The sequence below is a fragment of the Sus scrofa genome, chromosome 6 (genome assembly GCF_054392235.1).
Source record: "Sus scrofa isolate SSC_HxYL_T2T_F1_AM1 chromosome 6, Sscrofa_HxYL_maternal_Yorkshire_Landrace_v2.0, whole genome shotgun sequence".
Classification (NCBI taxonomy): Eukaryota; Metazoa; Chordata; class Mammalia; order Artiodactyla; family Suidae; genus Sus; species Sus scrofa.
In genome coordinates, this window is record NC_139388.1 from 66,362,371 (window position 1) to 66,375,837 (window position 13,467).

At 44.9% G+C, this 13,467-nt stretch overlaps 1 protein-coding gene across 3 annotated transcripts; it reads left to right on the top strand.

The window, feature by feature from the left end:
• Window positions 1-2,382: 2,382 nt before the first annotated feature.
• Window positions 2,383-10,452, top strand: ZNF134 (zinc finger protein 134). Of its 3 annotated transcripts, none has more exons than XM_084962410.1 (3): window positions 2,383-2,642; window positions 6,638-7,228; window positions 8,634-10,452. In XM_084962410.1, exons 2-3 carry the CDS (start codon window positions 7,189-7,191, stop codon window positions 9,872-9,874), a joined length of 1,281 nt encoding a protein of 426 aa, XP_084818536.1. In that variant the 5' UTR covers window positions 2,383-2,642; window positions 6,638-7,188; the 3' UTR covers window positions 9,875-10,452. The 3 variants fall into 3 exon arrangements, with proteins under 3 accessions (XP_084818536.1, XP_003128163.1, XP_084818537.1); XM_003128115.5 differs by having other exon boundaries at window positions 2,502-2,642; window positions 7,131-7,228; XM_084962411.1 differs by lacking the exon at window positions 2,383-2,642 and adding an exon at window positions 4,760-4,793.
• The last annotated feature ends 3,015 nt before the right edge of the window (window positions 10,453-13,467 follow it).

Below are 13,467 nucleotides of genomic sequence, written 5' to 3' on the forward strand. Positions count from 1 at the left end.
GGATCAGTTGGTTAAGGATCTGGCATTCCCGTAAGCTGTGGTGTAGGTCACAGACAGGGCTCAGATCTGGCATTGCTGTGGCTGTGGTGTAGGCCGGCGGCTACAGCTCTGATTAGACCCCTAGCCTGGGAACCTCCATATACTGCGGGTGCAGCCCTAAAAAGACAAAAAGACCAAAAAAAAATCTGGCCCGGAAACTTCCCTCATGCTTCAGGCTTGGCCAACAAAACAAATCAAGACAAAGATACAAAGGTCTAAATCTAACAGGTAAACTATGTAGGAGTGTATATATTTTTTTGAAAAAATGATTTGTGGTATGTACTTAGTAAGCGACGCATAAAATACAAGCCATAGAGTAATTTAACCTCATTGTAATATTGGAGTATGTGAGAATGTACAATCAGATAAAAGCCATGAAAGAATTAAAATTTTACATAAGAACAATAGAAAGTAGTGACAGTAATGTTCTACTTGCCCACCTTTATCCATGAGATGAACCTTCATACTTTTATTCCCCCCCACCCCGAACCTGTATCATACGGAAGTTCCCAGGCTGGGGGTGCAATTGGAGTTGCAGCTGCTGGCCCATGTCACAGCCACAGCAAAGCAGGATCCCAGTCCCATCTGCGACCTGTACCATAGCTCTTAGCAATGCCGCAGGACCCTTAACCCATTGAGCGGGGTCAGGAATTGAACCCACATCCTAATGGTTACTAGTTGGGTTCATAATCGCTGAGCCACAGCGGGTTCTCCTGATCATACGTTTTTTAACATTTAAAATTAAATAACTATATTTCTTTTTTTTTTTCTTTCTTTTTTTGTCTTTTTGCCTTTTCTAGGGCCGCTCCTGTGGCACATGGAGGTTCCCAGGCTAGGGGTGTAATGCGAGCTGTAGCTGCCAGCCCACACCACAGCCACAGCAACACAGGATCCAATCCATGTCTGTGACCCCCAACACAACTCACAGCAATGCCGGATCCTTAACCCACTGAGTGAGGCCGGGGATCGAACCCACAACCTCATGGTTCCTAGTCGGATTCGTTAACCATTGAGCCATGACGGGAACTCTGGAAAATTAAATAAATATATTTCTTAAGAGAAAAAGTAACAAATATAAAATGAGGATTTTCTTTGAAATTATGCATATGAATGATAAATTTAAGAGGAGATACCGTTTATACATAAAAATATACTCATTCGACAATATTCAATTCAGGTTCACATCCTCACTTTGTAAAATGTTTTTTGGGGGGAAGGGTGGGCTGCACCACAGTGGTGACAAGGAGGGATCCTTAACCCCCTGAGCCACTAAGAAACTCCTACATGTTTTTATTTTAGTTTGTTTCTGGGTTCAGATGTCACACTTGCTGGGTTCAGATGTCACCTTTGCTGCCACTAGGACCTAGACACATGTCAGTCACCATCCTGGCACACAAACGCATTTGTAATGGTTCTTTTCAGAGAGGTGGCATATCCCTAAAAGGAAATAAATATACCTTCAGCTCTTTGGCCAGAATATCATTTGTATTAGAAAAATGCTTGCTTCTCCCCGGATTGGACACCGTTGGTGACTACATCGTGAGGAAAGTCACCTTCCTTGACCTCCTGTTTCAGAATACTCCAGTAACCTGTCTTCTTCCTCACAGCCCTGTCAGGTCTTCTTTCTAGGAAAAGCAGATTCTTTTCTGAGGAAGAGCCCAAGAGTCCACTTGCTTCAGGGTGCCCCAACATCATTCCTTTTTCCACCCCATAACCCTGTCTGCAGACAATTCTCTCTTACCCGTAACTCAACTGATGTTCACAAAACCAACTTAAAGCTTCCATCTGTAAGTATTTAAAAAACAAGGAAATATGAGTGAATTCAACTTGACACTTGATGTGGTGTGTCCACCTGGTTTTGTTGTTGTCGTCGTCGTCTGTATTGTTTTGGGTTTTTTGGTCGCACTGGCGGCATACGAAAGTTTGGGGGCCCAGGGACTGAACCCACGCCATAGCAGCCACTCGGCCACAGCAGTGGTAAGGCGGGATCTTTAACCCGCTACACCACCAAGGAAAGCCCCCCATTTGGTTCTGTAGCTTTGGGGAGTATGTGAGAGGACGTTTCTAAACATTTGTTCCATCCCCGAAGAGTACACTACACGGAACAGGGGCGCGGGCTGTTTAAGTAAAGCGAAGTACCGCTGCTTGGTCTGTACCTCTAAGCCCCTTTCCCAGCGTTCTTTGCGGTACACCCAGGCCGCGAGAGCGTCACAGCGCCGCCGTGATCGATCGCTTAGTGGGAACTACATTACCCAGTGACCTCTGCGCCGCGAAGGGGCGGTACTGTTTAGGCGGTTCCGTACGTGCGGGAGTTCTCTGGGAGGGACTTCCGGCGGCCTTGGCGGTGCAGACATTTTGTCTGCCTGGGGTCGACCCGTCTTAGCAGCACCTCCGGGGCTGTGATTAGCTCCAGAGGTGACGGGAAGCGGGAAGGCGCAGCAGCCAACCGTTTTTCCGCTGTAGAGAGGCTCGATGGTGGCAACGCCCGCGAGAATTCCACCGCCGGAGCCGAGCGACGGCAGTGTCCAGTTCCCGACCTGGGACCTCACGACTCGGTGTGGTCCGGTTGTGATGGCGGCCGCCTGGGCGACGGACCCCCGTAGGTGGGTGCTGTGTTCCCGGGATCTTGACGCGTCCCGACTCCCACCTCGGAATCGTAGCGCCCCGAATGAGTGATGCCTACTGAGGTCATTGTGACCCAGGCACCAGGGCGCTGTGAATGGAGTCTCTGTTTCTAACAGCCAGTGTAGAAGAGTGTTATTGGCCGAGCGACTAGCACGAGCAAAGGCTTGGGGGGTGCAACTGAGCCAGGAGCGTTCGGGGAACCGGGGTGCTCACGTCGTCGGGGGAGCAGAGAGTGCGAGTAGTAGTTATACCAGAAATGTCAGGGTAAGGCGATTATCTTTATTAGGAGGAATCTGGGAGCCATAGAGGGACGTGATCTGATCAAGAATTTTTTCAGGTATCACAAAGCTCGTTCAGGGGAAATCAGACTGGAGTGGAGTGGAGGTGATGAAGGTGAAGGTTGGGAGACCAGACCACTGAGGAGGCCACAAACTCCAGGAACGTCGTGGTGGGGGCTGTACCAGAAAAGTGGCAGGAGGGGTTTGCAGTGGATAGTCACTAAATTCTGGAGAGGTTTCATAGGTAGAGCCGATAGAATTTTCTGCTGTATCACGTATGGCCGTGATTGAAAAAGGGTTGTGAGGGACTATCCAAATTTTGTTTTGTTTTTTTCCCTCAACATCTGAAAGAATAGAAGTGGGTCTGTTGGAACAGGGAGCACCTTTCAAGGGGATCAGCATTTTGGACATGGTAAATAGAAGGGGTCTCACAGTAGAGGCCTCACATAAATATACGGATGTGCTGATGTGGAGTTCTGCGGAGTAGGCTAGGCGCGGAGACCTGGGGAATGAGGCCTCAGGTCAAAGCCTGGAAATAAGATTTAGGGAGAGAATATTAAAAATATTATTTTGTGTGGTCCCTGGGTAAGAGATTGGAGTGTAGGGAAGAAGGGGTGGACATCTCTGAGATTCCTTCTAGAAAGTAGAAGTCCTGGGATATAAAAGGATTCTGGCTGGTTAAGGAAGAGGAGAGGACTGTGTGGTGTTAGGAACACCCTAACAGAGTGGAGGTGAAAAGCAAGTTGGAAGGTGCCATAGGTGCCCGCCGGAGGAACTGCCCTGCAGCAGAGGTAGTCAGTCAGCCTAGTGGAGCAGTCCCACCCCAATCCAGGACACTGGTACATCAGCTCCCTAACTACTCAAGTAAGGAGAAATATGAACACCTCTAATGAAGGGCCACCAGCATGCTCAACTTCAGAAGAGTATGTCCCAGGTAGGCTGGTGTGAAAGGACTACTGTATACCTGGCAAATACATGTAAGAAGGCAGTTAAAATTTAAAAATATGTAAGTATTGGAGTTCCAGCTGTAGCACAGTGGGATCATGTGGTCTCTCAAGATCCCTGGCCCCAGAACTCCATAAGCTGTGGGCCAGCCAAAACCAAAAGAAAAAAAAATACATAGGTATTGTAAATTTCTACTAGTGCTTAATAATTAAGTGATGTGTTTGCTTCTAAGTTTATGATTACAGTCGAAACTGTTATGTATCAAATTTTCTTTTCTTTTTTGTTTTTTTGGTCTTTTTAGGACCACACCTGTGGCATATGGAAGTTCCCAGGCTAGGGGTCGAATCAGAGCTACAGCTGCAGGCCTACACCACAGCTCATGGCAACTCCAGATTCTTAACCCACTGAGAAAGGCCAGGGATCGAACCCACACCCTCATGGATACTAGTTGGGTTCATTACTAATGAGCCTTGACAGAAACTCCTCAAATTTTCTCAAAGACTTAATAAACAAGCCCAGAATTTAAAAGAATGTATTACTTAATTTGCAACAAAAACATACGTAAAAATGTTAACCTTGTGGACAGCAAAAGTTAACTCAGTGGTACTTGATGTGTACTAACATGTCTGATACAAACAGTAGCCCTATTAGGTGGCTACCACTATTATCCATGCTTTGTAGGTGAGGGCACTGAGACAGATCTCTGTTCATGGTCACCCTGCTGACAGCATATAGCACTAAGGTCTGAGTATCTGAAGTTAGACAACCTGAAATCATCCCCACCACAGGCCAGGGGTTAGGGGAACAATTCAGTCTGTGAGACCCTAGTGTGGTAACCTGCCACTCCCACTTCCCTCTTTCTGCCAGGTTGCTATAGTGCCAGAAGCATTCATGGCTCTTGAATAGGTGAGTGTAATGTGCTCAGGTCCTCTTTCAACCGAGCCCATTCTCCCCATCATCTTGGCAACCTAGTATGGCAAATAGTGGAGTGTCTTGGGAATCTTAACCTACCTCTCTGTCTGCCATTTGGTTTGGGGATCCTGGTGTCACCAGAGCTCTTGTGCTCTGAAATCTATTCAAGAATTACATGGAAAGGTTTACATTCATAGCAAGCAATGGAATGGAGTGTGGAAGTGTGTCCCAGTCATAGGAATGAGCATGTGCTAATGCATCACTTGAGAGTGAACTGTGTATGTGCAGGGAACCTCAGGTCACATTAAGTCTGGTGATCAGAGAGCAGGGGATAAGATTCAGCTCCAGAATGGCAGCCCAGTAGAGCTGGGCTTCTGTTTTGAAAGCAGAGAGAAAGTTTGGAGCAGAGAAAGGAGTGATCTGATTCCAGTCTTAACAGAGTTTTTTTGGCTGCATAATGAAGACTATAAGGGTAGGAAGGAAGACTATTGATGATGGCTGGACCAGAGTGGTAGCTATGGAGGTGAATGACAAGTGTTTGGATTCTGGTGGTTTGTTTGGTTTGTTTGTTTAGGCTCATTTCTTTCTGTTTTTTGTTTGTTTGTTTTTTGGTAAGACTAACCAGATTTTCTGATGTGGATGGTGAGAGAAAGAAGGGGAAGAGCTAGGGATGACCCCATGTTTTTTCATGAGAACACATAAGGAAGAAAAAATTCTTAGCTGAAGTAGTAAAGATGGTGGTAGAAGTCATTTTCAGAGGTAACATCAGTAATTAGATTTTGATTATTTTGAATCTGTGGTGTTCCAAAGACATCTGAGTTGAGTTAATAAGTGGACAGCTGGACACATGGGTGCAGACTTCAGAGGAGGGATTCAAGTTGCAGATATTGACAAGGTGACAGCTAGTAAGTGGATTAGGATAGAGCTGTGTATCAGATTTAGAGAGAGGCTCTTTTTGTCGTGGCAGCAATGTCATTAGGGCTCTGGAAAAGAGGTGGGCACAGTGGACTGGAAATAGGAGTTACCTAAGAGACAAGAAAGGGGAGGTTAGTGTCCATAGTGGTCAGAGAAAATAGAATCTGGCACTTGCCACTTTCAGGGAGAAAATGGACATGAAATGAATGCTGGAGTAAAGCAGTAATAGAGGTGAGATGAATGTGAGAGGTGTTTATTCCCTTCTCTGTGCTTCTCAAGTTTTTATGGTGACCTTTCATGGGGAGTTTCGATCAAGCTGGTAGATTAATTCAGGGTTGAACTGGGTCAGTTGGCGGAGTTCCTTTGCCTAGGGTTGAGGGCCAGTGGGTGTGAGCTTTGCATGAGAGTTTAGTGGTAAGTGTTAAGCCTGTGATTAATGAAGGCATATCATCCCCAGCGTGGAGCAACAAAGTGGGAACAAGCTGGCTTTATCTGATAATCTGCACATGATTCTGAACTGCTGAAGTTGAATCGGGAGGGAAGAATTTAAAAGCTGAATTGAGAAATACCTGTGGCAGTGGGAGCCATTGTTTGAGGCTGGATGTAATCCCAAATACATTAACCAAGCATTCTCTGGATGCTTTGTGCAGGTTTACATCTGGGAGGTACCTATGTTGTGAGCCTCCACAGATAATGAAGGAAACGTGGTCTAAAGAGTGATGTGTATATCAAGCTGGAATCTGAATTCATGGCCTGGGGGGCTTTGGGACTGAGGGTTTCAAGGGGAGTGAGGAGCTCAAATTTGTATGTAAGAGGCATAATCTCTGGATCCCATGGGAACCAGCTGGTGGGAGAAGGGTTGGTCCCTGCCTGATAGACACAGATTATACAGTGTCTGTCTGTCCACTTGCTTGCTGTTCTAGGCTGAACAATGGAAAATGAGAAGAGATGAGGCTGAACAATGGAAAATGAGGAAAGAAGAGGCATCAGTCACACAAAGTCCTGCAGTTTGAAAGAGGGAGCTGGGGAGGAGAGTGGACCATGGGTACCCCCTCAGCTCCTCTGGGTTACAGGGTTCAGCTGTGTATATTGCCTCCTCCATTCCTTATGTTTCCCAATGTCTGTGGCCCCAAACTTGTCAGAAAGAATTCAAAGGTCAAGAGTCGTGTGGTCAGCCCAATGGATACTACCCTGCCTGTCTTCTCTTCCTGGGTAGATGGCTCTTTCTCCACTCATGAGCCCTCTGTCGTGAATTACAGTAGTGGTTACTCCTTGTGGAGTCTGCTGGGTTTTTCCTTCAAGACATTCATTTTGTAATATTTATTTTTCTTTTAATCTCTCATGGCAGGGGCTACCCTGGGTCTCTGCTTTCCTACTTAACTTGCTTGTCTTTCTTCTGTGACTTCTGTCTTCTAGATCCTCTGTGATTGCTGAACTGTAGCATGGGAAAGAACAAGTGTCTGAGTAAGGGGTCATGACTCTGGCCATGGCAGAAGGGGCTTGGATGGGCCCTGGTGAGTCATGCTTGGGGAGGATGTGACTTTAGGGATAGGTTGAGATAGCACCAGAAATCTGTCCTGTGCCCTCTACTGTTTAGTGCCCAGGCTATAGGCCATACCTTATTTCTCTTTTCCTTCCCATTTTGGATACTTTACTTACTTGTCATTGCTGTAATGATCTCTGTCCCAGTGCCATCCACCCCACTCATCAGTACTCTCTACTGTTCCTCTATATTGCGCTCCTCTATTGGACATGAAACATACACATCTTCTTATATAGTTTTTTTTTTTTTTTTTTTTTGGTCTTTTTGCTATTTCTTGGGCCGCTCCCGCAGCATATGGAGGTTCCCAGGCTAGGGGTTGAATCGGAGCTGTAGCCACTGGCCTACGCCAGAGCCACAGCAACACGGGATCCGAGCCACGTCTGCAACCTACACCACAGCTCACAGCAACACTGCATCCTTAACCCACTGAGCAAGGGCAGGGACCGAACTTGCAACCTCATGGTTCCTAGTCAGATTCGTTAACCACTGCGCCACAACGGGAACTCCTTCTTATATAGTTTTTGAGGAATTCCCATAGTGGCGCTGCAGAAACAAATCCAACTAGTATCCATCAGAGTGCAGATGTGATCCCTGGCCTCACTCAGTTGGTCGGGGATCTGGCATCACTGTGTGCTGTGGCCAGTAGCTGTAGCCTGGGAACTTCATATGCTGAGGGTGCAGCCCTAAAAAAAAGAAAAAAAATAGTTTTTCAATACCAGTTACTCATTTTATTTTATTTATTTTTATTATTATTATTACTTTTCTGTCTTTTTGACTTTTCTAGGGCCACTCCCGTGGCACATGGAAGTTCCCAGGCTAGGGGTCTAATTGGAGCCGTAGCCACCAGCCTATGCCAGAGCCACAGCAATGCAGGATCTGAGCTGCATCTGCAACCTACACCACAGCTCACGGCAATGCCAGATCTTTAACCCACTGAGCAAGGCCAGGGATTGAACCCGCAACCTCATGGTTCCTAGTCGGATTCGTTAACCCCAGTTACTCATTTTAAATCAGATTTTCTGGGCTTAGATATACATTTCTGGATCATGATCACTTGTTACCAATAGCCAAAATCCTCCTAAAAGTTATTCGCAAAGTGTAAGTTGGAGGTCTTGCCTGGCTCTTTGCCCTGAGCTACACCCCATCCTTGTGTCTTTGTCTCTTGTAAGACCTTTCCCATTCTGTAACCCCTTAAGGGTCTTAAAGTCTAATACTGCACAACTGCTCTTTCTTCAACCTGATCTCAAATCTGTCATCCTGCCCTGTGAACTAAATCCTGGGTATTCTAGACACATGTTTGTGTTAGGGATGTCCACTTCCACTGAAGTTATCAACAGCATTTTTTTTTTTTTTTTTTTTTTTTTTTTTCCTTTCAGGTTGTTGGCATGGAGTGGAGAATGAAGAGGCAACTTCTGAGCAGAGTGTTTCTGTAGGAGTGTTACATGTTCGTACTTCCAAGGTAGATTCATTGACTCAGGTGACTTACACTTGTGACTTATGTGGTCCCATTTTGAAAGATATTTTACACCTGGATGAACACCAAGAAACATGCCATGGAGTGAAATCTTACACATGTGGGGCATGTGGGAGACAATTCTGGTTCAGTGCAAACTTTGACCAGCATCAGAAGCCATACATTATGGAGAAACTCTTAAGAGAAGACAAAAGCAAGACCTCTTTTGTGAAGAACTGTAGAGTTTGTCAGGAACCTCACCTGTTAGAGAAGCTCTTTGCCTGTAAGGAGGAGCAGAAGGACTTTCAGGACAGTTTGGGCAGTCACCAGCAAAAGGCCACCCACAGCAAGAGGAAGACAAGGAGCACTGAGAGTGGGGAGACCTTTCATATTGGACAAATGGATTACAAATGCAGTGAATGTGGGAAAGCTTTCAGCCGCAAAGACACACTTGTCCAGCACCAGAGAATCCATACTGGAGAAAGGCCTTATGAGTGCAACGAATGTGGGAAAGCCTTCAGCCGCAAAGCCACACTCATCCAACACCAGAGAATCCATACAGGAGAAAGGCCTTATGAGTGTAGTGAATGTGGGAAAGCCTTTAGCCGCAAAGACAACCTTACCCAGCACAAAAGAATTCACACTGGAGAGATGCCTTATAAATGTCATGAATGTGGAAAACACTTCAGTCATCACTCCAACCTAATTGTACACCAGAGAGTTCATAATGGAGCAAGGCCTTATAAGTGCAACAATTGTGGGAAAGTCTTCAGACACAAATCTACACTTGTTCAGCATGAGAGTATCCATACTGGAGAAAACCCTTATGTTTGCAGTGATTGTGGGAAATCCTTTGGTCACAAATACACCCTCATTAAACACCAGAGAATTCATACTGAGACAAGGCCTTTTGAGTGCGTTGAATGTGGGAAATTCTTTAGCCGAAGCTCTGACTTTATTGCACACCAGAGAGTTCACACGGGTGAAAGGCCTTTTGTTTGCAGCAAATGTGGGAAAGATTTCATCAGAACCTCCCACCTTGTTCGGCACCAAAAAGTTCATACTGGAGAAAGGCCGTATGAATGCAATGAATGTGGAAAATCTTATAGCTTAAGCTCCCACCTCATTAGGCACCAGAAAGTTCACACTGCAGGAAGGCTTTAGGAATGCTTTCAACACGATGGGACTCATGGAGAGGAGCTCTGTGACTCCCTTTGGAGAGGGAGACATCAATCTTATGTTGAACCTCATATATCTGAACATTAACACTGGGAAGATACTTTATGAATGCCAGATACAGGGGAAGCTTTCAGGGTCTAATTTGCACTTTCAGACCTGCTCAGGTACCTTGCCTAATTTGTCGATGTCAAAGCCTATGGCTGAAACCATCTCAACTCTACCAGCTTAGTTACCCAAAGATCCTTATGAGAAGCAGACTTTGTACTCTCTCTCTCCAATTCCTGGAGGGAATTTTAAGAAACCTGGGTTAAATGAGAGTCCTCATTTCCTCCCCTCTGACTTGGAAAAGCAGTGGACATGATCCATCTTCAGCCAAGAGGACCTGAGCTGTGTTCTCGTAGCAGAAAAGGTTTATTCTCTTCTTGGACATTGTTGGTCTCTTGTAATAAATACTCGTGACAGATTTTTCCAGTCTCCAAGTCACCCAACCTGGCTGACCCACTTGTCTCATGTTGCTCTGGTTTGTGAGATAATAAAGACCTTATTATTTAAGCTACCTTAAATCTTGGAGGTTCTTTTTGCTGTTTAGAGTGGTTTGAAAACAATTAGGCTCTGCCAGATTGAAGTGGTAAACAGTGTTTGTGGGGGCTTTTGACTTTGTGTGCCTCAGATGGAACAGTAGGTTGACAGAACAGTTCTCAGTCCAATTTTGTTGTTAATTTACATTGCTGACCAAAGCTTAGATGAGAATCCAGGGCTTGGCAGGCCTGATTTTCTCTGGACTTCAGAGTTATTAGAGGGTCCAGGCATCACCTTAAGGGGGTAATATGTAACAAATTGTGTTTTTTGGAAGCAGCATGGCTGGAATGTCTTGTATCTACCACATGTCCCACATTTTCCAGCACTGTTGAGGGGCAGCTTTTCCTCAGGACCTGCCAGGTGCCATATGTCCTGAAGGCCAGAATTTGTACACAGGTCACTTGCTGTAAGACCTACTGTGTCCAGGAAGGAAACAAAGTTGATATAGAAACACTGAGTGTTGGGAGTTCCCATTGTGGTGCAGCAGAAATGAATCTGACTAGGAGCCATCATGTTGAGGGTTCAACCCTGGCCTCGCTCAGTAGGTTAAGGATCCAGCGTTGTCATGAGCTGTGGTGTAGGTTGCAGACATGGCTCAGATCTGGTGTTACTGTGGCTGTGGCACAAGCCGGCAGCTACAGCTCTGATTCAACCCCTAGCCTGGGAACCTTCATATGCCAAGGGTTTGGCCCTAAAAAGCAAAAAAAAAAAAAAAAAAAAAAAAAAAAAAAAAGAGGAGAGAAACACTGAGTGTAAATAGTTGGGATTAAAGAGACTTCAGCAAACGAGAGTGGTTGTACTCATTGTGAAAACACTTCCATAAACATTCAGATCACTTTGAATGAGATCAGGGTGTATGAAATTTCTCATGCTGCCCAGGGCTGTGACCCTTATGAACAGGATCAGTGGCAGAGTAAAAAATGTAGTTTTCTGTGTGTGTAGTTTTCTGTAGTTTTCAGGCTCTTTACCTGATGTCTTTGCTGCATGGAGAGAACCCTGGGACTGAAAATAAAGGTAGAGTCAACATGCAGTATCATGAACACACTTAAAGTGTACAGTTTGGTAAGACTTAATATATGTATACACATTTAAAATCATCATTTAGTCATGATACTGGACATAACCATCACCCTCAAAGTTAACTCAAGCTGCTTCAGAAGCCATTTCTCAATGCCCTTCCTAATACTTTCCCTACCACCCTTAGGCAACCATTGATTTACTTTCAATATACATAAACTTGCTATTTAAGTGAAACTTTTAATTTATTTCTGTCTGCTGTCTTGCAACATGATTATTTTGAGATTCATCCATATTTTGTGTGTGAATAACTCATTCCCTTTGTTGCTGAGTAATATTCTCTATGGATATACACACCTTATCAGTTTATCTTAATTCCTCTTTGAAGGTTCCCCCCTCCTCCAGGTTCTAAATTTTAAAAATAAAGCTGCTGCAGATATTCATGTGCAAGTCTTTTTTGTGGACACCTAGCTGAGGAAATTTTTTTTACTTTTGTATTTTTTGCTTTTTGCTTTTTTTTAGGGCTGCAGGTGAGGCATATGAAAGTTCCCAGGCTAGGGGTCGAATCAGAGCTGCAGCTGCCAGGCAGTTCACAGCAATGCTGGATCCTTAACCCACTGAGGGAGGCCAGGGATCAAACCTGCATGCTCAGGGATACTAGTTGGTTACCGCTGAGTCACAAATGAGAACTCCAGGAAACTTTTTTAAAATGTTGAAAGTTGTCTTGTTTCTTACTAATTATAGTAAAACATGACAGAGAAGACCCAAGACTGACTTGGTGATTTAGGAAATTCTCAGCACATTTTAATTGTGGAAAACATTGAAATTAAGATTCATGGAGTTCCCTGGTGGCTCACCTGGTTGTGTTGCTGTTGCTGCTCAGGTCACTGCTGTGGCATGGGTTTGATCCCTGGTCCCAGGAACTTCCACATGCGGCAGGTGTGCCCAAAAAGAAAAAAAAGACTCATGGTCAGGAAAACATTCTAGGATAATAACAGTGTGGCTGCAAAGCCTTTTATTATACTTCAGCAAATCAAAAATCAGAATACTGAGTCTTAGGAGATTAACTGTATAATTAAGGAAGTTCCCTCAATACAACTGGAGAGCCTATAGGAAGCTTAAAGATAACCCTCAGCTATCTCAGCAAAAGCCAAAAATAGATACATCTTTGTCTGGTGGGAAAAAAATATGTGGACCAATCTCTTTTCTGGTGGAGTGAATAATGTGGTATTTACAGGAGGCCCACAAAGTTCTTTTTTTTTTTTTTTTTTTTTTTGTCTTTTTGTTGTTATTGTTGTTGTTGTTGCTATTTCTTGGGCCGCTCCCGCGGCATATGGAGGTTCCCAGGCTAGGGGTCAAATCGGAGCTGTAGCCACCGGCCTACGCCAGAGCCACAGCAACGCAGGATCCGAGCCGCATCTGCAACCTACACCACAGCTCACGGCAACGCCGGATCGCTAACCCACTGAGCAAGGGCAGGGACCGAACCCGCAACCTCATGGTTCCTAGTCGGATTCGTTAACCACTGCGCCACAACGGGAACTCCACAAAGTTCTTGAAATATTTATTCTACTAGGAGCATCTTGGATCTGTAGGGACAATGTATGAAATTCAAGGGCGGAGGATCTTCAATATTCTACATATGAAACTGGCTGAGAAAAATACTAACCCGCAAACCTTGTTAACTTTGTTGAGAAAGGAAGCATGACTCAGCCGAGTAGAACCCAGAGTTTGCTTTGAGTCTAGTGGGCAGAGTCCTGAACCACAGATGATATTCCCAGGCCTTGATACCTAATGTAGTTTGCCAGGCTTGATTTCAACGTCCTCAGACTGGTCTGGTGGCTTTTTTTTTTTTTTTTTTTTCCCCTTCCATTTTCTCCCCTTTGGAAGCAATATATAAGGAATTCTGGGTCTGGTCCATTTTATTTGCGGAATAGATACCTCATTTTCTTTTCTTTTTTTTTTTTTTTTTGTCTTTTTGT